The 23479-nt window shown below is 40.8% G+C and overlaps 1 protein-coding gene across 1 annotated transcript in view; it reads left to right on the top strand.

The window, feature by feature from the left end:
- HDAC8 (histone deacetylase 8) overlaps positions 1-23479 on the top strand; it is a gene marked incomplete at its 3' end in the record, with an annotated part of 230279 nt that continues 206800 nt past the window's right edge. Inside the window, 4 exon segments of the mRNA XM_084258384.1 lie at positions 1-225; positions 762-814; positions 3046-3176; positions 5438-5579. Of these exon segments, the coding sequence (XP_084114510.1) occupies positions 115-225; positions 762-814; positions 3046-3176; positions 5438-5579 (437 nt within the window). The 5' untranslated portion in view covers positions 1-114.

The raw sequence follows: 23479 nt of genomic DNA, 5'->3' as shown, positions 1-23479 counted from the left end.
ATGTTGACCCGGGAGCACCCCGGCGGCCGAGCCAAGTAGCAGGAACTGGAGCCCGAGCTGAGTCCGAAAAAAGCCGGATCCGGACGGGTGCTCCGGCACTGCTGGGAGAGGACGATGGAGGAGCCGGAGGAACCCGCGGACTGTGGGCAGTCGCTACGCCCGGTTTACATCTACAGTCCCGAGTATGTCAGCATGTGTGATTCCCTGGCCAAAGTCCCCAAACGGGTAAGAGAGATTGGGCTGAAAGACTGTGGGCTTTTGGGTGGGAATCGAAGGGCTTTCGGACGCGGAGAGGATACTGGGCTGTGGAAATCAGTAGACATTTGGACAGTTTACGTACCAGGTGATAGAGGAAGTGTTTCCATCTAGTTTCTCGAGCCGCAGCTTTTCAGCCGGGCGTCTGAGGGACAGGTGGGGGTGGGGTGGGGTGGGGTGGGGGGATCCGAGAGGCAGGGGTGGCACTGAGAGAGGATGGTGTTTCTGCTGCAAAGGATCTCAGAAGTCGTGAAGAAGAAACTATAAGAGGAAAGTGTGCCAGCACCGCGGTAAAGCCGGGGGTAGCTTCCGCCTTAGTGATTCAGATACTTCGTATCTATATTGTCTACAGTGTATTTTAACTACTAAGAGCGAGAGAGGAACTGTAAAAGTTGGCTCTTTTTGTTCAGAATGATGAAGTCTACCGGATTTCGCTGAATTAAACATGTATGAGACTATTTTTTGCCATTTATTTATTTATTTATTTATTTTGCTGATGTTTTTAGGCCAGTATGGTACATTCTTTGATTGAAGCATATGCACTGCATAAGCAAATGAGGTAAGTCGTCCTTCCTGAACAGAGCCCTGAACCTAGTATTCATTAGCCTCAATATCCTGTTTCACAGTGGGGCCAATTAGGGAGAGAACGGTGCCTTTTAATAATGTTTTGGTGATTCACAGTGTTTGTAATCTGCCTGTAACCTGGTGAAAGCCCTTGAAGAATTAAGAAAACATGAAAAAGAGCATGAAGCAGTTAGTTAACATCCATTAGAAATGGAACTTTGTTGCTTGCAGAGAAAGGGTTTGTGAGGTTTTGACCTAAGTACATTTGGGTATTAAGACCTGTCTGATAGAAAAAAGGGTATTCAGCTGGGAGGTATTCTAATGTGGGATTTCCAAACTGGATTTAAGGGCATGGGTTTAACTTAAGACTTTTAGATACCCCTGTCACCACCACCAATCCTTAATGAGTGATCCAGAAGATAAGTCAACACCAAAGCAAACTCACACAACCAGTCCAGAACTCAGAGAGTTTAGTGCTTCTTTTTTAGAAAATGAGCTTGTTGTTTGTCATTATAAGAGTAAATATTATAACCCTGCCCTGTAGGGTTATTTGTGACATGTTCTGGCCAATTAGGTGAATATCTGTCTACACTGCCTAGTGTGGTATGCTTCATTTATCTTCCAGAAAGTGGTGTAATAGACTTACAAATGTTATCCTTATTATTAACAAACTCCTTTATTGAGTATCTACATTAGGATTGTTTTTCAGCCATTTTCAAACCCATGTATTTGGTAAACATAACTGCTACATGCTTTCCATTAAAGTTATTTAACATTTCAAAAAATTACCTTAAGGCAAACAGGAATTCAAATCAAAGCAAAGTTGTCCGGTTTCCTTGCTATTAAGTAAGGAGGCTTTCAGTAAGTATTTGTTAAATAACTGGAAGGTAATAGAACTATTAGAACTGAGAAACATGGTCCCCCAAACAGTAAAAAATTTATTTTAATGGCAAGATTTATCACCTCTGAGGGTGTAGACATGTTTTCTTGAAAAAAGAATTATTGGATATTGACATTATTTCATTTTTGTGGCCAAGCCACAGGATTCTTCTGGCCTGCTAGGTGACAATAGTAGCCTGTATAGTCATATTAGTGCACATTCATTCATAAATTCATGGCCTTGTTCCCATCAGCAAACATTAAAAACTACCACTTCCCGGTGGCCGAGATCATTGCTCTCCCAACTTGAATGTGCATATGGATCACCTTATTAAAATATAAATTTGTATTCTGGAGGTCTAAAGTAAGACTGAAGTTCTGCCTTTCTAACAAATTCCCAGTTGTTGCTGCTGCTGGAGGTGGTCCACAGACCATCCTTTGAGTGGCAAAGCTACAGGAAATTAGTGGCAGTGTTGAGCTCAGAAAGAGGAATTGGAGTATAGGAAACTAGAGATTAGAGGTGGTAAGTCCTGTAGTCAGCTTTGGGCCCTGTATTGTCTCAGTCACTCCTATTTGTCACTTCTTGTGAGGAACTCATTGAGAGCTTCTGAGGGAAGCCCAGTTCCAACCTTTTGCCCCTTCTCTCCTTCTTCTCAGGCAGATGTGAGGGGCCAAATATAAAAACTTTTACATTTTGGGCTACCTTTATTTTAACCATTTATATCGATAATAATGATGGTTATCCACAAAGGATTTTCATGTATGTTACCATTTAATCTCACACAATCCCATAAAATGTCCCTACTTTACAGATATGGAAACTGACTTAAAGAATTGTCAACTTATCTGAGGTTATAAAGCTGATAACACAGAGTAAGAACAGGAACCCAGTCCTCTGGGTCTGAATTTAAGATTCATACCAATATGGCTATCTTAAAAAAATAGTTTGAAAGGATTATATGATCCAATTATGAACTGATTCAAATAAAACTATCTCTGCCTACTGGTTTGTCATAGATGTTGTAATTCACAGAATAAAGTCTGTCCATTTCCTGATTATTTAACTTAAATATAATTACTCACTTTTTAAAAACCTGCCTGTACACTCAAGAGAAAAATCTGTCCTCCCACCCCTTATTAATGGAGTCATTACCGTAGATGTAAGAAGTGAAGTCTCTAGTGTAGTAGAACAGGGTGTGTTTATTTTACTTCAGTCCACTGGAACCAGAAGGTGGGGGTTGTATTTTCTGCTCAGACTGCTGGCTCCTGCTGCTGGCTCCTGCTGCCAGCTCCTGGTACACGGTGGGTCTGACTCACTCACCTCTCTTTGTTCTCTGTTATTACTAGGATAGTTAAGCCCAAAGTGGCGTCAATGGAGGAGATGGCCACCTTCCACACTGATGCCTATCTGCAGCATCTCCAGAAGGTTAGCCAAGAAGGAGATGATGATCATCCGGACTCCATAGAATATGGGCTAGGTAAAGTCATTAGGGGCAAGGATGCAAGATGGACAATATCCATCTAGAGTTTGCAACTACTTAATCTTTTGTAATTTGGATGATGGTCTTTATTTTTTCATTTTTTATTAATTTTTTTTTCTTACATTGCTGTAGTTCCCACAGTTCCCCCACCACCATATCACTGTGAACCATGCATGATGGTCTTTGACACAGTCTTTTTTTTTAAAGATTTATTTGTTTGTTTGTTTATTTGTTTATACAAGCACTGGGTACAATCAGAAGCACAGGAGGGTGAGAGAATTCACCAGAGCCAGAGTGGGGAGCAGAGCAGGCAGAAGGACCGAAGCACACTGCTGAGGGGAGCAGCGGGCTGCAGGAGAGGTCTGCGTGCCATGTGGGACCCTCCTCCAGTGGCCGGGGAGCTTTGCAACCCAGCGCTCAACCGCTGAGCCACCGGGGAGGCCCCCTGACACAGGCTTAATCTTGTTTAGCCTTATCACTTAACAAGTAAACCATATCTATGGGTTGAGCAAAACTGAAGATGAATCAGATGGAGGAAAACATTTCAGTTGCTTATGCCTAGATAATGGTGCCCAGATTGGGTGTGGCTGTTTAGGCATTGTACATGTGCTGTATATATGTTGATTTAACTGTTCTGAGGCCTTATGTTTTAACTTGAGTACAGATTTATGTTCTGGTTCACTTTACTACCCCATCTCCCATTGAACAGCTGCATTTTCAAAAATTGTGACTAGCCAACAGAATAATCTAGACAATAGCATGATTTGGTAGCACACTGGACTGGAGAATGCAGTTAGGGGTCAAAAGACCTGGGTCCCAGACCTGGCTCTTTGTGGTCATAGATAAGAAATATTGCCTCTCAGGCCTCAGTTTCTCCATCTGCAGGATGTGACTAGTTAATCTTGAAGAAGTTTAGCCTTTTTACCTCTAGTAATTTTTTAAAATTCTTTACCCAACATTGGAGATGTTTCTCTCTCATTTATAGGTAACATTAGCACAGTAGCTTTTTGGCAGGGTCTGTTGTCACCTAAATCCATTCCTTTTAATAGGGTTCTGTATTCAATTCCAGTCTGTGGAGAAAGTTTCCCCCCATACCACTAAGCAATGGCTTTGGACCCCAGCTGGGTGTCCTGCATTTCAACTCAATTCTGACACTGTCTACCGAGAGATAACAGATTCCACAGGTCAACGGCTATGTCCCACAAGACCCCCCTCCACTTCAGCCACCAATCTCACACCCAAGTTGTTAGCTGTGCTTCTGATAGATAAGCTACAAACTGGAGGCTCCATTAACCCCTTCCAACTCAGGATGCCAACTGCAAGTCCAGGTTGTTATCTGTACTTCTCAGCTACTGGCTATAAATCAGAAGCTCCCATGACTCCCTCCTTGGATTTGATTAATTTACTAGTACTCAGGAGACCCATTTATTCACTATATTTACTTATAAAAAGATAAAATTTAGCAACAGTCACATGGATGAAATGCACAGGGGAAAAGACAAGGACCATGCCCTCTCCACATACGCATCTCCATGTGTTTACCAACTGAAAACTCCCCAAATCCTCTCCTTTAGGGTTTTTATGGAAGTTTTATTATATAGGCATAATTGATGAAATCAGTGGCCAGTCATTAGTGACTGAACTCAATCTCCAGCCCTCTGTCAGAAGGTTGGCTCCTCTGGTGATCAGCCCCCACCTTAGGCACCTTCCAAAAGTCAACTCATTAACATAACAAAAGACTTCTGTATGGCTTTTAACACTTAGGCAATTCCTAGAGTTTTTAAAAGCTTTGTGCTAGAAACAATGATTAAGACCAAATATATACAGTTGACCCTTAAACAATGAAGGAATTAGGACTTCCAACTCCCAGTGCAGTAAAAATCCTCATCTAACTTTTGACTCCCTCAAAGCTTAACTAACAGCTAGCTGTTGAAGGGAAACCTTACCAATAATATAAATAGCAGTTTAACATATATTTTGTGTATTATATGCATTATATACTGTAGTCTTACAACAAAGTAAAATGAAGAGAATGTTAAGAAAATCATAAGGAAGAGAAAATGCATTTACAGTACTGTATTTATTGATATCATCTGTTCCTGTCTTCAGTTTACAAGGAAATTCACATATGAGTGTAGCCATTCAGTTCAAAGCTGCATTGTTCAGGGTCGACTGTATTTCATATTATAAATAAAAAAATCACGTCTTCTCTTTTTATACTTCTTCTTTTAAAAAGTTCTTCTGATATTTGCCCTAAGGTTACGACTGCCCAGCCACTGAAGGAATATTTGACTACGCAGCAGCAGTAGGAGGGGCCACAATCACAGCTGCCCAGTGCCTGATTGATGGAATGTGCAAAGTAGCGATTAATTGGTCCGGAGGGTGGCATCACGCAAAGAAGTAAGAAAATGACCTTTCTGCTTTCTGCCTCATTCCCTTGAGTCATTGTACATGCATACATAACTTTCAGTTATGTACACTCTTTTTTTTTAAGATTTATTTATTTATACAAGAACCAGGGTACAGGCCAGATGTGCGGGAGGGTGAGAGGATTCATTAGAGACAGAGCGGGGAACAGAACAGGCAGACTGACTGAAATACACTGCTGAGGGGAGCAGTGGCGAGACAGGTGAGGTCTGCTTCACCACGTGGGATTCTTGCTGGCCGACCGGGATTGAACCTGCGCTGCAGAGGCTGTGGACAGCTTCACAGTGCAGCGCTCAACTGCATGCACCACCAGGGAGGCCCAGTTATGTACACTCATTGCATTGGCAATTACTGGGAGACTTGTGTAGATAGCACTACTAGGCATTCTGAAGAGATACCAGTGCCAATTATGATTGTAAATAAAAGAAGATGAGATAATATGGTGGGAAGCACACTGTTGAGAGTCAGGACACCAGGGCTCTTTTTGATACCAGCTGAACATATGTATGAGCTCTAGAGACTTAGCAATAGGAAGAAATTAATCCTGGAAGGCTTAGAAGAGGTGAATTTTAGAGCCAGTTCTTAAAAAACTTGGCAAACATTTTCAAATAGGTGGAGAAGAGATGAGAATCGATTTTAACCAAAAGATTGAAGAAACAAGGAGGCCTATTTATGCATCCATCTCTGAGGAATCTGGCAGCCACAATCTAGATGTCACTCTAAGGAAAAAGGACTTGTGAAACAGTTGTTCTTATATGCTACTTGGAGTTAAAGGAAAAGTTCATTTGGAGTTTTGTGTATCATTTCAACTAGCTATCTTCTGCTAGGTAGCTTTAAAGTCTGACAAGGAGTGCTGGGCCTTATTCAGCATTTGGAATCTTGTTTGATAATGTCTGTAAAATTTAATATATGTTGGAGGAGGAGGATTTTTATTTATTATTTAAAAAGATTTATTTTTATACAAGAATTGGGATACAGGTCAGCGGTGCGGGAGGGTGAGAGGATTCACCAGAGACAGAACGGGGAGCAGAACAGGCAGCTGGACCAAAATACACTGCTGAGGGGAGCAGGGGGCAAGACAGGAGAGGTCTGCCGCGCCTTGTGGGTATCTCCCTGGCCGGCCGGGAATCGAACCCTCTCTGCAGAGGAAGAGGACAGCTTCACAGTGCTGCGCTCAACCCACTGCGCCACCAGGGAGGCCCAGGAGCATTTTTAAAACTGAACTTATCAATGTGCTATGTGAGTGATATGAAGCAGCAGTTGTGACTGTTGCAAATGCATCATTCACAAGCCAGTTGTTTGTATTCTTGGCCGTGAACTTGGTACTCCATAGTGCTCTTGATTCAAGTGAAAACAACAGTCTTTTTTTACAGAATAAAACCTTGAGCACACTTTTAGCATATTCGGGTTAAGATGATAACATGGACTACTTTTCATCAAAACAACATTTTGTGATCAAGGAAATCCATGGGAATGTTTGCAACTAGAAGCTACTGGTGAGCCGATGGAGCAAATGGTGCCAATATTTAGTAATGAATTTTATGTGGCCTTAAAAACAAAGAGAAACAGCCTGCATTTTGTTAGCTTTTACTCTATTTTTAAAAATTCAAAGTAAAAACAGTGATACCTAAGGAAAAAAAAATGACCACCTGTCCTTCAAGCTAGAGATAAAAGGAAAAAAAAAAAGAAACCACTTCTCTGAACCAAGGAATTCTATACTCTTTTGTGCTTAGTGAATTGAGAAGAAAGGTAGTGTGGTTTCATGGAAAATGCCTCATCCCGGGAGTCCAATCTAGTTTATGCATGTGGTTCTGGGGACACATATATTTAAATTCACTGCTTTAAAGCCTGCTATGACCTGGGTCAGTTTCCAGTGGAATACTCAGATACCTGACACTTCTTATCATGGTTTTGCTGCCAGAGGATGAGTGCTCTGTCTTGAGCCAATCATGGATGCTTCTGGGCTGCTTGTAGCTGAGGCATACCTACCCACCCTCCATTATCTTACTCTTTCAAAAAACTGTCAGCTGACCTTGCCTGGAAACAAATGCCTGTGGTGAATGCAAATTACAGAGAGTCTAAGGATTGCCTCACCCAAGTCAGGTCCAAGTTCCAAGGGGTTCTCGGGCACCTTTAGAACCTCTCTGCACATGGATTATAGGCAGTTGTCTATAAACTTAATTTTAGCCAGCATTTATGTTACCACAATATTTGTATTAATGTCCCCTGCCCAAATACATATACAGACTCGTATGTGCTATTTATTCATTCGACATGCATTGACTAAGCACCTACTATCTGTCAGGTATATGTTTATCATCACTAATAAAAAGAGATATAGAAATCGAAGCGTGCTACATTTTTTCCCCTACTAATTTGAAGAACACTTCAAAATACCTAGGTACTGACAGGGTGAAATTGACACACTCTTTTTGAAAACATTGGAAATAAGTTTTAAAAAGTAGGAGAAATGTTCAGATCCAGTGATACTATTCTTAGAAATCTAGTCGAAGGAAATAAACTAATCCTGTCTTCAAGAAATTCATATCTTGACGGAAAGACAGCAAATGACTGCATTTGAAAGCTAAAGAAAAATGACTTTCAAAAAAATTCTGCAAAAGAACAGTAATGAGAATGCTTTTAGACATTAGACAGAGAAAACTAATAATGAAAACACTGCTAGCACTGGTGTAAGATTAGACAGGTGATGTTATACTACACTCCCTCAAGAGACTGTTTCGTGAAAGAATTTCATCTATTGTAAAGGAGACATTGTAAATGAGTGGGAGTGGAAAGGATTATTCAGTAACTGATATTGTGACAGCTGGTAGTATTAATGCCCTCATCTTCCGTATTAAGCTAAAATAAGTAGCCGCTGCTTTGAAGAGTTAAATACAAAAAAGCAAATTTACAAAAAAAAGAATATCGGGGCCTCCCCTGGTGGTGCAGCAGTTGAACGCTGGGTTGAGAAGCTGCCCACAGCCTCTGCAGTGCCAGTTCGATCCCCAGCCGCCGGGCGAGGGTCCAACATGGCGTGCAGACCTCTCCTGCCGCCCGCTGCTGCCCTCAGCAGTGTACTTCATCAGTCTGCCTGTTCTACTCTCCACTCTGGCTCTGGTGAATTCTCTCACCTTCCCGTGCCTCTGACTGTACCCAGTGCTTGTATAAATAAATAAATAGATTAATTGATTAATTAAAAAAAGAATATCAAGCTTCTAAAGGGGAATAGTTTTTCTATAGTTAGATTTTAGGATACACACTGATTTTTGTCTTTTGCATGCAGATAATTCGTTCTATTTTAAGGGGCATTTTATTTACCTTGTACCTTTCCATAAAACTGAACATAAGAATCTCCTATCTTCTTTTTCCAGTTTTTCCAGAGTAGATATAATTTGTTCCAACAAGTTTTCATTATTGCTTTAGCATGTTGTCATGTATGACCCACTTGGTTTCTTGAAAGGATAAAATATGGTTGCTATAGACACTGCTAAATATGTCTTACATTTATTTTGCTGGTGGAAGATAGAAAACAAGATTTGAGATTTAGCAAAGTAGCTTTGTAATGACAAGAGTGTTTATAGTTTATCTTGGAATGTGCTGAGCCTTGAATCCTTTATATTTTTATAAGTGGTTGTGTTTCAAGTTAATTTTCTTTTTATTTTTGTTGAGATAATGTTGGTTTACAACCCTGTATATGTTTTAGGGGTATAGGTTTACACCTCTTCAAATGCATGTTGTACATGACACCTACCACTAAAGCTTCAATATTCCTCCATCACAGTCTGTTGGGTCCCTCCACTTTGCTCTCACCCATCCTCTTCCTCTGGTAGCGTCAGTGCTAGTCAGATTCTAAGGGTTTGTTTTGGTTTGTTTTTGTGTATTATTTTTTTTTTTATATTCCATGTATGAGTGAAATCATCTAGTATTCGTCTTTCTCCTGATTTATTTTGCTTAGCATAATCCTCTCTATTTCCATCCATGTTGATGCAAATGGCAAGATTTCATCTTGTCTTATAGTTGAGAAATGTTCTGTTGTGTATATATGCCATATCTCCCTTATCCACTCGTCTCTTGTTGGGCATTTAGGTTATTTCCATAACCTGGCTATTGTAAATGGTGCTATAATGAAAATAGGAGTGCACATATCACTTCAAATTAGTGTCTTTGTATTCTTCAGAGAGATAACTAGGAGTGGGATTGCTGGATCATATGTTGAATCTACTGTTAATATTTTGAGAAACATCCTGTAGGGTAAATAAAAGGTATCAGGCTTTTTTGCCCTCCCATCAGGATTGATGATGGAACCCTGTGGTCCTGAATGCATGCCTGATGGCAGGCACCTGGAGCAAGGTGTGGACATACGTAGGTGGGTACACCTGGGCTGAGAGACTGGGCTTGTAAGGGCAGTGTCATGGGGACGTCAGCAGAATGCAAAAAGAATGGAAGAGTAAAAATCAAAATCAACAAGCAGCTATGAACCAGAGACACACTATGGGGGGGGGGGGGAGGGAGGAGGGATTAGGGTCAAAATAAGGGGGGTGGTAATTGTAGGGACTATAACCAAGATGAAAATGCATACATTGTACAAAAATGAAAAATGATGTAAAAATTATATAAAATAAAAAAATAAGGAAAAAAAATGAACGGAAGAGAGTGAAAGGAGCAGAGGAGTAAAGGCCACGAGAGAATGCCCAAGAGCCCAGAAAAGAGTGAAGATTCACTGGGGGCTAGGTGGCCTGCCAGCCTCCTGGCCCCTGGCACTCCTGCCTGCCGTGTACCTGGTAAATACCAATAAAAGTCCGCAAAAGCCTGGAACTTCTCCTTTACTCAGTCTGCTTGGGTCATAGAGACCCTGCTCTGTGCTCTTCCTGGCGCTACACCTCCCCACTGTTTTTCATTAGGATTGGACCACTGTACATACCCACCCATAGTGCACGAAGCTTCCTTTTCCTCCACAACCTCACCAACCCTTGTTGTTTCTGTTTATATTTACGTGGGCCATTCTCACAGTGTGAGGTGGTATCTCATTGTGGTTTTGATTTGCATTTCCTTGATGGTAAATTGTGAGCATTTTTAATGTGCTTGTTCGCTATCTGTATGTCTTTGGAGAATTGTCTATTTAACTCTTCTGCCCATTTTTTGATTGGGTTCTTTGTTTTCATTGAGTCATGTGAGTTCCTTGTAGATCTTGGATTAACCTTGTTGGATATATGCGGGACAAATATCTTCTCTCATTTGGCAGGGTGTCTTTGATTTAATGATAGTTTATTTTGCTGTTCAGAGGCTTATTAGTTTGATTTAGTCCTATTTCTTTATTTTTTGCTTTTGTTTCCCTCACTGTGGAGTTGAGACCCATAGATGTCATTGAAGCCAGTGTTGCACAGTAATTGACCCCTGTTTTATGAACTTATGGTTTCAGGTCTTACATTCAGTCCATCTTGAATTAATTTTTTGTGTATGGTATAATGTAGTGGTCTAGTCTCTGTCTTTTGCATGTGGCTATACAGTTTTTCCAGCACCATTTGTTGAAGGGACTTTTCTTGCTTCATTGCTCTTGTCTCCAAAAAGCAAAATTTTTTTAAAGATTTATTTATGTATACAGGAACTGGAGTACAGGCCAGAGTTTGGGGGGGGAAGGTGAGAGGATTCACCAGAGAGAGTGGGGAACAGAACAGGCATATTGACTGAACTACACTGCTGAGGGGATCAGCGGGTGAGTCAGGAGAGGTCTGCTGCACCATGTAGGTAGCTCCCTGGGATCGAACTTGTGCTGTTGTGGTTGCAGATAGCTTCATAGTTTGTGTCTTAACCCCTTGTACTACCAGGGAGGCCCCCAAAAAGCAAATTTTAAGATTGTATGCACACTGCCATTACAACCTTATAAAAGACATGCTTATAAGAAAAAAAAATCAGTGGGAATGAGAATGATAATAGTGTTTGTGTTAGAATGGGAGAATTACTGATGACTTAAAAAATAGTTTTATACAGTTTTCAAAATTTCTGTAGTGATAATTTATTTTTACAGATAAATTTTTACCAAAATAGAGGCAAAAAGTTATGACAAATATAACAAAGGGTTAAAAATATTGAATTTAGTATTTAAATCCCTAGTATATAGATAAATGGGCAAAGCCATGAACTGGCAATTCACAAAAGAGGAAGCAAATGATAAATGAACAAAAAATGTTAAACATTGCTAATAATTTAAGGAAGTGCAATTGAATTATATGCACATGTTTATATTTTCCTCCTACCAAATCTGAGCCAAAAAAGAAAGCTCTCTAACCTGTATCATCTATTACTCTTGGTAGTATATTGTAAGGTACTAAACCAATGTAAACTATGGAAAATCTATGTATGTGAAATTGACAATTTATCTTACATAGCAAAAGGTGGGACAGTAAGGAAACAAATGTTCAACAGCAGAATGGTTAGATAGTGTACTGCAATACTCTACTTGATGAATTATTAAATAACCTTTCAAAATGTGTTTAGGACAACTGCATAAGAAGAAAAATTGTGTATCCTATACTGTTGACTTTATGAAAAATATATATGAAAAGTATCTTAGAAATACAACAAATTACAACACAATGTGACTTTATGAGGACGATGATATACCAATTGCTATATATCCATGATATATTGATATGTATGTATATTTGCACTTTTTTCTGTTTCCTATATTTTCTCTAATGTCATTATATTACTTTTATCAATAAAGTCTTTTTAATAAAAACTGCTTGAAAATAGGTAGGAAACAGTTAGAGCATGCTTGTTGTATGCGAGAGTGATGTACAAGGCAGTGGGGTATAACTACCTTCCCATTGGTGGGAATGGAGAATTACAAGCAGGGGGAATAATAAAAGCACAGCAGAGGGAAAGTATGGAGCATTTGGAGAGCTGCAAATAGTTCAATGTGGCCACACAATGTGAGAGCAAATAGAGAAAGACCAGATGATAAAGGTTTTGTAAATCCTGTTGAGGTGTTGGACTTTTTCTCTGATGCCAGTAATGATTTACTTAATTTTAAGAAAGGCAGTTATGTGCTGTTGAATCGGAGGGAAATGAGGCTAAAGCAAAAGAGAAGGCTACTGCAATTGTTCATTTAACAAACATTTATTAAGTACCTGCTATGTGCCAAGTGCTAAAGAAATAAAGAGGTGTACAGGAGATTCTTATTTTTTTAAGAGGCAAAAATAGATTTTTATTCACTTATTTGTTGAGGTAAAATTGGTTTTCAACACTTTATGTGATTCAGAGATATAGGATCAAACCTCTTCAGATGTATGTTATCACACCACACCCACCACCAAGGCACCCATAATCCTCCACCATAGTCCATTGGATCCTTTGCCCCCTGTGCTCATCATCCACTTCCTACCCCCTTTGGTAGCCTCAATCCTATAGTCAGACTTCCAGGGTTTGTTATTGGTTTGATTCTGCCTGACCTTTTTTTGTTTGTTTATTTCTCTGTATTTCACATATATAGTGAAACCATGTGATTTTTGTCTTTCTCCTTCTGACTTATTTCATTTAGCACATCTAGCAAAGGTTTGATCTTCAAAATCTACAAAAAACAAACAAGCTCACACAACTCAACAAAAAGAAAACAGGGCCTCCCTGGAGGTGCAGGTGGGTGAGCTCAGTGCTGTGAGGCTGTCTGCTGCCTCTGCAGTGTGGTTTCGATCCCAGTTGGCCTGGGAGATAGATACCCACATGGTGCGGCAGACCTCTCCTGTCTCACCTGCTGCTCCCCATCGGCAGTGTATTTCAGTCAGTCTGCCTGTTCTGTTCCCTGCTCTGTCTCTGGTGAATTTTCTCACCCTCCTACACATCTGGTCTGTACCCCTGTTTTTCCATGCATGAATAAATAAATAAATAAATAAAAAGAACAGAGAGGGCCTCCCCTGGTGGCGCAGCGGTTGAGCGCTGGGTTGCGAGGCTGCCCGCAGTCTCTGCAGTGCCAGTTCGATCCCCGGCCACCGGCGAGGGTCCCACAAAAAAAAGAAAGAAAGAAAGAAAAGAACATAGAACCCAATAAAAAAAACTGGCCAAGGAGCTCAATAGGCACCTCTGCAAAGAAGACGTACAGATGACCAACACGTGCATCAAAAATGCTCATCATCACTTATCATCAGGGAAATGCGGATCAAAATCCCAAAGAGATACCACCTTATACCTGTGAGAACAGATTATATCAAGAAACCAAAACCAAGGGCCTCTCTGGTTGTGCAGGAGTTAAAGTCTTTGATCGCCGGCCAGGGAGCTGACCCACATATGGTGCAGCAGACCTCTCCTGTCTTGTCTGCTGCTCCCCTCAGCAGTGTATTTCAGTCAGTCTGCCTGTTCTGTTCCCCACTCTGTCTCTGGTGAATCCTTTTACCCCCCACACCTCTGGCCTACACCCCAGTTCTTATATGCATAAATAATTAAAAAAGAAATCTTTTTTTAAAAAAGAAAGAAACCTTCTAATTTCAGAAAGTATAAGGCTCTCTTAAAGCCCATGTGTGGGATCTCTGGTTAAGAACCTTGGCTTTAGACAATGAGGAATCACTGAAGGAATTTTTAGCCAAGAGCAGGCAACATGATCAGATTTGCATTTTAGGAATATGAGTCTAGTGAAAGTTGGCAGATAAATCCAGGTGGAAGGAACACTGTTGATAGACACAACTGTAAGGACCTTATTGAAATAATCTACCCAACAGTAGGTGAAAGCAAGTGGTAATGAGCATAGAAGAGGGAGCAAATTAAAACCATTTAGTAGATGGACTATATAGTAACAGCAATAATTAGATATAAATGATAAGGAAGGGGTAGTCTAGATTTCCTGTGTAGGTAACTGAGTAAATTGTGTTACCATTAACCAAGAAAAGTATGGGTTGAAAGCTGATATGCTTACAGAACATATAATTAAACATGTATATTAGAGAGCTGATAATCATGTCCAAGCCAGGGCTTATCAGACCTTAATGTGCATATGAAATACCTGGGGATCTTATTAAAATGTGGATTCTAACTGAGGAGGTCTGAGATAGAAGCTCAGGATCTGCATTTCTAACAAAATCCCAGGTAATGCCAGTCTGTAGACAGTACTTGTAGTAGCAAGTCTGGATCTCAGGAGAATCATTATCAGTGAATGTACAGATTTGAGAGTCAACAATATGATAGATTATAATTAAAACTAAGGAAATAGGTGTGCTCGCTTCGGCAGCACATATACTAAAACTAAGGAAATAGGTAAAATCACCAAAAAAAACATGTACTAATATGGGCAAATAAAACAAGTACTGGGCCTTGTGGAAAGTCGGTTTTTACAGAGCAGGTGGAAGATGGAAGGCCTACAAAGGTGTCTTGAGAAGAAATGATCAGAAAGATAGGAAGGGAATCAGAAAAAACTTACCACACAAACAAAAAAAAATGATCCTCATGCTGCATAGAGCACCTTGACATTCACCCACAAGGGAGCAAAACTTGAATCTTAGCGGAGGGAAGGCAAAAAAAATGTTACAATGGTTTATGGCTTTTCAAACTGCCATAGTACATAAAAAGATGTTCAATATATCTGTGCTGTTAAAATTTCAGGATGGATCAGTTAGGAAAAGGTGTCTGAAAAGACTCCTTGGGTGAGGGAGTGATAATGAAAAAATGGTTGAAAAACTGTATTATAGAGAAGTAAAGTAAGATTTATCATTAAAGAAATTATGGTGAAGACTTCAAAGGAAAAGGAGTAAGCCATGGAGGCAAGGATGTGAAAGGCACTTCAGAAGGCCGCAACCACATTTGCCAAAGCAGAGTAATGTAAAGTAATTTGGAGGATTTTGGCAACTACATGTTACTTGGTATTGCTGGAGGTTTCAGATACAAAGTTGATAATGGCACAAGATGAAATAGAGAAGTAGGAAGTGAGTTGTGAAGGGCTTTGTGTATATCGAAATTGTCCAGTTGAAAAACACAGATTTCTAGATTTCTCTGAGAGATGTTGAGCAGGTGGTTAGAGTAGTGCACTGGAGCCTGAACTTTCAAACTCTAGAGACGATTCTGATACACATACTTTGAGAAACTCTTCTATGGAAAACGGGGAACCACTGAAAATTTATGTTAGGAAGTAACAGATTTGTGTTTTAGGAAAATAACTACTATCATAGGGGATGGACTGGAGTTGAGGAGACGGGATAGGGTTTGAGCAGTCCCACCCCACTAACAAGCTGAACCTGACCTAAGGCACAGCAGTGAGATTGGGGGATGGAGAATGGTAAAGGTTGATTTGAGACAGTTTAAGAAGTAAAATCAAGTATTAATGACTGAGTGGATATGGGAGATGAAAGATGAGGAAGTTAACTCAAGTTTCTGACTTGCTTGAGCAGAGTCCCCAAAAGATAGGAATTAATAACAATAACAACATATGTTGAACTATATGCTAGACACTACCTTACATGCATTTTTCTCATATATCCATTAACTTATTGTCTCGCATGAAAGTACAAAGAATCCAAACAACTTACTCAAACTTGGTAAGTGGCCACATTGAGATTCAAACCCAGGCAATCTGGTTCTTCAACCTGTGTGCTTAACCCCTATTATACTACCTCTGTAAACAGGAGTAGGTAGTGTGCAGACTTAGTACTCAGGAAAAATGGATACACAGATCTGCAAATGGAGGTAGAGGTGGAACTACAGACAGATATGTTTTGCCAGTATATAAAATTGGAAATGGATGGAATTAATTAGGGAAAAGGCAAAACGTGAAGGGCTAAAGGAAATAGAACTTAGAAGCCCAGGAAACTCCAAGTTGTAATGCACAAGGGTAGGGAGAGGAGAATTCAGTTAGAAGCAAGAATCAGGATTAGCTAGCGATCCAAACTAGAAAGGTACCATAAAATCCCAAGGGAGCATAAGAGTTTAAAGAAAAACACTCTCAATAGTGTGATGTGCTATAGGGGATCAATTCTTGGAGGTATGAAAGTGCCAATCAAATTTGATAGTTAACATAGTTGTTATTGACTTTGTAAGATGACTTTCCTCTCCCAACCCTCTGGATTCCTCAGTTCTATAATCAATTTTCTAGGGTGAGTTTTTAAGTTTGTTTTTGTCTATTCTGTTGTTTAGTTTTACTATATTTCAGTTATAAGTGACACTATCCAGTATTTCTCTTTCTCCTTCTGACTTATTTTGCTTACCAAAACCCCTTCCAACTCCATCCATGTTGCTGCAAATGGCATGAGTTTGTCTTTTTAAATTGCTGGATAATTTTTCATTGACAGTTTTAACTGTTTTTTTTTATTTACTTCTATTTCACTTATTTCTGCTCTAATTGTTATTATTTCCTTCCTTTTACCAACTTAGTTTCATTTGTTCTCTTTCTGGTTGCTTAAAGTATAATATTAGATTATTAATTTGAGCTCTTTCTTGTTTCTTGATGTGGGTCTGTATTGCTATGTATTTCCCTCTTAATACTCCTTTCATTATGTCCTATAAGTTCTAGTAGGTCATGTCTTCATTTTCAGTTGTCTCCAGGTTTTTTTAAATATCTAATTTGATTTCCTCACAACACATTAATCATTCAGTATTGTATTGTTCAGTCTCCACGTATTAGAGAGTTTCCTGCTTTCTTTTTGTGATTGATTTTGAGTTTAATACCATTGTGATCAGAGAAGATACTTGATATGATTTCAGTCTTCATGAATTTATTGACACTTGTTTTGTGACCCCCGTTAGTGGTGAAGCAGAGAAGAATATGTACTCTTCTTTTGGGCGGTATAGTGCTCTATAAATATCTAGTAGGTCCGTTTGATCTAATTACTCATTTAAGACTGTTTCCTTGTTGATTTTCTGTCTGGTTGATCTATCTATGTAAGTGGGGTGTCAAAGTCCCCTACCACTATTGTGTTGTGACCAATGTCTGCTTTTAGATTTGTTAGTAGTTGTCTTATATATTTCTGTGCTTCCTTATATGGTTCATATATATTGATGAGTGTTATATCTTCCTGATATATTGGCTCCTTTATCATTATATAATTACCATCCCTGTCTCTTATTACCTTTTTAACAGGCTGTTTATTTTATATGATTTAAGTATGACTGCCCCTTCCTTTTTTGGGGTCCCATTTGCTTATAGATAGTCTTCTAGCCATTTACTTTGAATCTGTGTTTATCTCTGTAGCTAAGTTGGGTTTCTTGAATAAAGGAGATAGCTGGTTTTGTTTTTGGATCCAACCACCCACTTTGTGCCTTTTGTTTGGCAAGTTCAGTCCACTTATATTTAGAATGGTATATATTACCTGCTTTGTCCCCCTTACCACCTTCAGTATTCTTTCTTTGTCTTGAACTCTTGCCAGTTTCATTCTGTGTGTCTTGGTGTAGATCTCATTGCATTTAGGTAACCAAGTGTTCTTTTAGCTTCGTGGGCTGGTATATTTAACTCCTTCCTCAGGTATGGGTTGTTTTTCCTCTATTTTTTCCTTGAATAGGCTCTCTGTTCTCTGGCTCTCTTTCTTCTGGGATACCCATTTATTCTTTTGTCTGCATTCTTAATTGTCTTAGCTATTTCTCAAATTGCCTTTTCATTTTTTTTTTTTAACATCACATTCCTGTCTCTTCTTTCACCTGAGTCATTAAGGTATTACTAACGTTGAAGTCACTGATTTGAACCTCCATCTGATCTATTCTACTTCCATAGCTTTCTCTGGAGTATTTTATTAGGCTCATTAACTCCTGGATTTCTGTTGTTTTCTTATTTAAAGCTTCACTTTCTACCTTCTGTTCAATGATTTTATTTCAGAGTGCATTCATTTGCTTTTCTGAATTTTGTTGTATCTCTGATTAGCTTTTCTGAGTCCTTTCTGAGTCCTTGACTTCTGTGGTATTATTTTGACTTGCCTTTCTGAGTTTTCTTCTATTTGAGTTTATTATCAAGCTCTGAACTATTTATCTGGCAGGGAGATATAATCTTCCATCTTTTTTTGTTTAGATAATGGAGAGTTATTCTCACCATGTGACATCATACTCTCTTAAGATCCTGTATTTCCATGTGTGTTTTTTTTTTAAATCTGTCCATTTTACTACTTAATGTCTCTCTAGTTCATCATTGTTTTTACTACCTTTAGCATTTTATTTTATTTAGTTATTTGTTCATTTTTGCCTTTGTTGGCTTCTGTAGGTACTCATATCTGTTTTGTAGTTGCTGAGTCAGCAGGTTGGGTAGGGATTTGGAGGAATCGAGATGTTAATGTGGATGGGAACTGGCTCATGTTTGTGGTACTCCTAATATTCTTCTTCTGGGCTTAGATGAGAGACTTGGCAGTTCCTGTGCTTTCAGTTCACCTCACAACATAAGTACCAATTTCAGAGGGTTAAAAGGGGGAGTGCAGATCAGAATGCCTGCTCTACTGTTATCTTTATTGGGGACCAAGTCTGTGTAGAACACCCCAGCTCCTCTGCAACATTTCCCTCCCTTTCAAGCTTTCCTTCCATCACAGCCTTCGCTCCCTTCCTCCCAGGGCCTCTAGCTGAACTGATCACTCTGCTACCAGTGTTCCTTATTTCAGACCATGACCCACAGGTTCCTCTCTCTACCCACTTCCTCTTCAATGTTTTATGAATCTCCTCAGTATCAACCCTGTTGAAATTTGCACTGTTCTCTACTGATCAAGGGATAATTAATCCCACTTTTACCTAAAAGTCTATGTGTCTAAACAGTGTCCCTTTGGTTCATCTCCAAGAGCCACAGCCTATGGTGGCCAGGCCCTAGTTGCCTGTGCCAGGGTCTGTCACATCAGCTCCCCTTGGCTGGTCCTGCTGCACTGTTTGCCAGAACCTATTAGGTTTGGGTTGCTTCCAGGACCCTCCCTGGGGCCTTCTGATGACTGCCAGTGCCTACTGTTGTGAAGGCTGCTTCCAGGACCTTTCTGGGGTTCAGTTCAACAGAAGACTACAACCACTGCTGCTGCTTCCAGGAAATTCCCTTGACACTGATATCTGAGAAGGCTTACTGTGGTGGGTCTGCTTCCAGGACCCTCCCTGGAACTCACTGAGGTCTGCCAATGGTAACATCTTGTGGGCCTGCCTCAGGAGTCCTGCCAGAGCTCACCAATGTTTGTGTCAGTGTCTGTGGAGGCCTACTGTGATGAGTTTCCTTCCATATCCAGTCACAGGGCTCACTGAGGTCTACCAAGAGTTACTCCTAGTGAGGTCACTTCCAATAGTCATCCCAGTACTCACAGAGGTGTATGCTGGTATCTGCAGGGGCCTGCTCTGGCAGGTCTGCTTCGAGTTCCCTTCTTGGGGCTTCCCAAAGTCTGGCAAGGACTATTGCCAGTATGGCTACTTACCAGGAATAACTCAGAGCTTGCAGAGATGTGTACCAATGTCTTCAGAGGCCTACTGTAGTGGGTCTGCTTTAGTATTCCATCCCAGGACTTGTGGAAGTCTGCCAAAAGTTACCATGCAAATGTTACTGGAACCCAGCCATCTTAGTGGTGGGAGCCAGCAGGACAGTGATGTCCTTTCTACTCTGCTGCTCCACAATAAGTCAGTTGTGGCAGTTGCTCCTCAGAGCTCAATAACTGCCATTTGTAATGGACCAATCAGGTGTGAGCTGTAAGCTGATTGGTGCTAAATGGTCCAATCAGACTTATGGGTGAAAGAGGATAAGGAAGAGAGAGGGCCCCCGAAGGCAAGGAGACTATGACCCCAGCCCTGAGAGAAGAGGACAGGAGCCTTTGAAGGAAGGGAGACAACAACTAGGGCCCCCGAAGAAGAAGGAGAGATGATGCCAGCTCCTGAAGAAAAGAAGACAGTTCCAGCCTCAAAGAAAGAAGAAAAGAAGCATCCAGCAGCTGCCTTCCAAGGAGGAAGAGAAGCCGAAGGACTCTGTCACAGACTGGGCCTCGGTCCTGTCTCTGACATTGCCTGAGAGGAGTACCAAAGGTCCTGGGGCCTCAAAGAGCTGTTTGTTATTGGGATAACCCAACAAATTCACAAAGAGCTGTTAACACTGGGCATCTCTGACACCACCTCTGCGGGACCACTAGCGGCCATCACTACTGTCTGGTGCTGTCTAGCACTCCTGATGACCAGTGGTGACCATCACTGATGGTACCTGGGTGAGATAGCCACCACTTGTGTGTACAGTAAGCTCTTTGTTTCCCCTGTTTGTAAATAAACCCCATGGTTGTTGTTCCTGGAGTCTAAGGTCTCTTGCAATTGTGCGCATGGGTGAGAACCCACATACAGTGACTTGTCCTCTTATTGGGCATTGTCCTTTGTTAGTCTATAGCTCTTGGTTTTGGTTTTTGGCCTTTTGGGGCTTTTTGGTGGCTCACTGGTCTCACAGACCCTGTGACCTCTTTTGTGGCCCTCTGCCCATTTCAGCCTTAGTATTCCATCCCAGGACTTGTGGATGTTTGCCAAAGGTTACCCTGCAAAGACCTTGCCAGTTTACACTGCGGCCTTCAAGGACCACAAGACCACCAGTGCTCACCTTGCCCACCTAAGTGGGCTACCTCTTTGGCTCGTTCCACTGTTCACAGGGGGCCCCCTCCTATGGATGTCACTCCTGGCAAGTGCTATAATTGTTTTTCCTTCATGTGTTACTGGTTTTGTTCTGCTAGAATCCATCCTTGAGTATGGAGGAGGTGAGACCAGTGTCTTCACTCTGCCATCATCTTGACCCCCCCTTCCATTTTTAGTCTTTAAATGAATCTCCACAAAGTTTTGCACAGAAGCTACACCAATTTAAATTCCAACCAACAGTGAATGAGTATTCCATTTTCTTCAAACTCTCTACGTTTTTTGTTTCAGTCTTTTTCATATAAGCCACTCTCACAGGAGTGAAGTGATATCTCTTTGTGGTTTTGATTTGCATTTCTCTTTTACTAAGTGATGTTGAGCATTCTTAAATGTTCCTGTGGCCATCTGTATATTTTCTATTGAGTAGTGTCTGTTTAGGTCTTTGGCCCATTTTTTGATTGGGTTATTTATATTTTTGTTGTTGAATTGTATGGGTTCTTTATATATTTTGAAAATTAACCCCTTGCTAGATATGTGATATGCAACTGTCTTCTCTCCTCCATAGGTTGCCCTTTTATTTTTGTGGTTGTTTCTTTTACTGTAACAAAAAAATTTTTTTTGAAAGATTTATTTATTTATTTATACAAGCACTGGGTACAGTCAGAAGCACAGAAGGGTGAGAGAATTCACCAGAACCAGAGCGGGGAACAGAACAGGCAGAATGACTAAATACACTGCTGAGGGGAGCAGCAGGCGAGGCAGGAGAGGTCTGCTGGGCCATGTGGGATTCTCCCTGGCCCTCCGGGAATTGAACCAGTACTGAGAGGCTGCGGACAGCTTCACAGTGTGGCGATCAACCTGCTGTGCCACCGGGGAGACCCTAATTTAGTATTTTTAATATTGTTGTCTTAAAGTCTTCGATAGGTCCTCTATTTCTGTATCTTTTATGTTTGCCCCAGAATTTCTGTTATTCTCATTTCGCTATTTCCTTCTTATGTTTAGATGTTCTTGCTTCCTAAGCATGTCTTATTTGCTTTATTGTGTATGTGTTTGGGGTGCTGGAGGTTTAGTTTGTTTATTTCTCTTCTTTGTTTACCTTGGTGTGAGATAGGGGCAGGAAGGGAGTCTGGAACTTAAATAATCTCAGTTTGAGAATGAAGTTGGAAACCTCTGCCTCCTCTCTCTCCACAGCAGTTTCTGTTTGGTGCTTTAGTTGTTTTAAATTCTCACTCCACCTCCCTGCCACTCCTTTCTGTCATGGGTCATGATCTCCAGGTGGGGGAAGCTAATTGATCCCCAAGGCTCATGTTTCAGGATTCAGTTGAGCTTGGCAGGTAGGAGGTGGGGCATCTGCTGCATCTTTAACTATGGTGGCAAACAGTGACCATTGTCCCCACACCCACCACTGCCATACTGCTTCTGAGGGACCATGGCTCTAACCTTGTGCAATACGTGGTACTCTCCAAGGGATTAGTGAATTATCTCACCAACCTCTTCTCTGCTGTTGAAGCTACTATGTAGCTTCACTTAGCCTGGCATCTCTTTGATCTCTTCTGGGAAGGGAGTGGACTGGAGCTTTCTGTGCCAAGCCAGTCATGGAAAATTCCAGTGTGTCAGGTCAGAACCCCTCCAACTTGTGTGAGCAGAATTCCTCCAGGAAAGTTCACAGTGCCCTAGAGTGCCCCATCATGCCTCTGCTGGCTGGTAAATCTACTCTCCCAGCCATGCTTCCCTTCACTTCTTCCTACTCCTTCTCCTCAGCAGTCACCAACCCTAATTTGAGTTCTCCATGGCAAAGTCATGACTCTGGTGGGGGAAATTCTGGGTTGTCCTTTAAGCAAATTTTATTTTGTATTGCAGTTTTTGGGGAAGACTCTTGTTGTGGGTGGAATCTGATCATATGTTTTTTATCTTTTGTTGATGTGGTAGATGACAGTGTATATGTTGACTTAATGTTGAACTATCCTTGCATTACTGAACTGAATCTCACTTGGTCAGGATGTATGATTTTCTTTTGTTACTTTTTTGAAGGACCATACTTAAACAAACAGACTAAATGTGTGTGTGTGTGTGTGTGTGTGTGTGTGTGTGTGTGTGTGTGTGGAGGGAGGGGGGTGTTTGTTATTCCTTCCTACCACCAACCTTTATATTCCCTTGACACTTTCACCTTTCCATCTCCCTCTTACTCTCAGAATCCTCACTTTGTTTATTAATGTCCACTAGATTTTTTTTAAGCTTTATTTTTTTATACAAGCACTGGGGTACAGGCCAGAGGCATGGGAGAGTGAGAGAATTCACCAGAGACAGAGCAGGGAGCAGAACAGGCAGAAGGACCGAAGTACACTGCTCAGGGGAGCAACAGG

This window comes from Talpa europaea (genome assembly GCF_964194135.1).
Source record: "Talpa europaea genome assembly, chromosome: X".
Lineage (NCBI taxonomy): Eukaryota > Metazoa > Chordata > Mammalia > Eulipotyphla > Talpidae > Talpa > Talpa europaea.
This window is presented reverse-complemented; position numbering and strand designations above follow the sequence as displayed.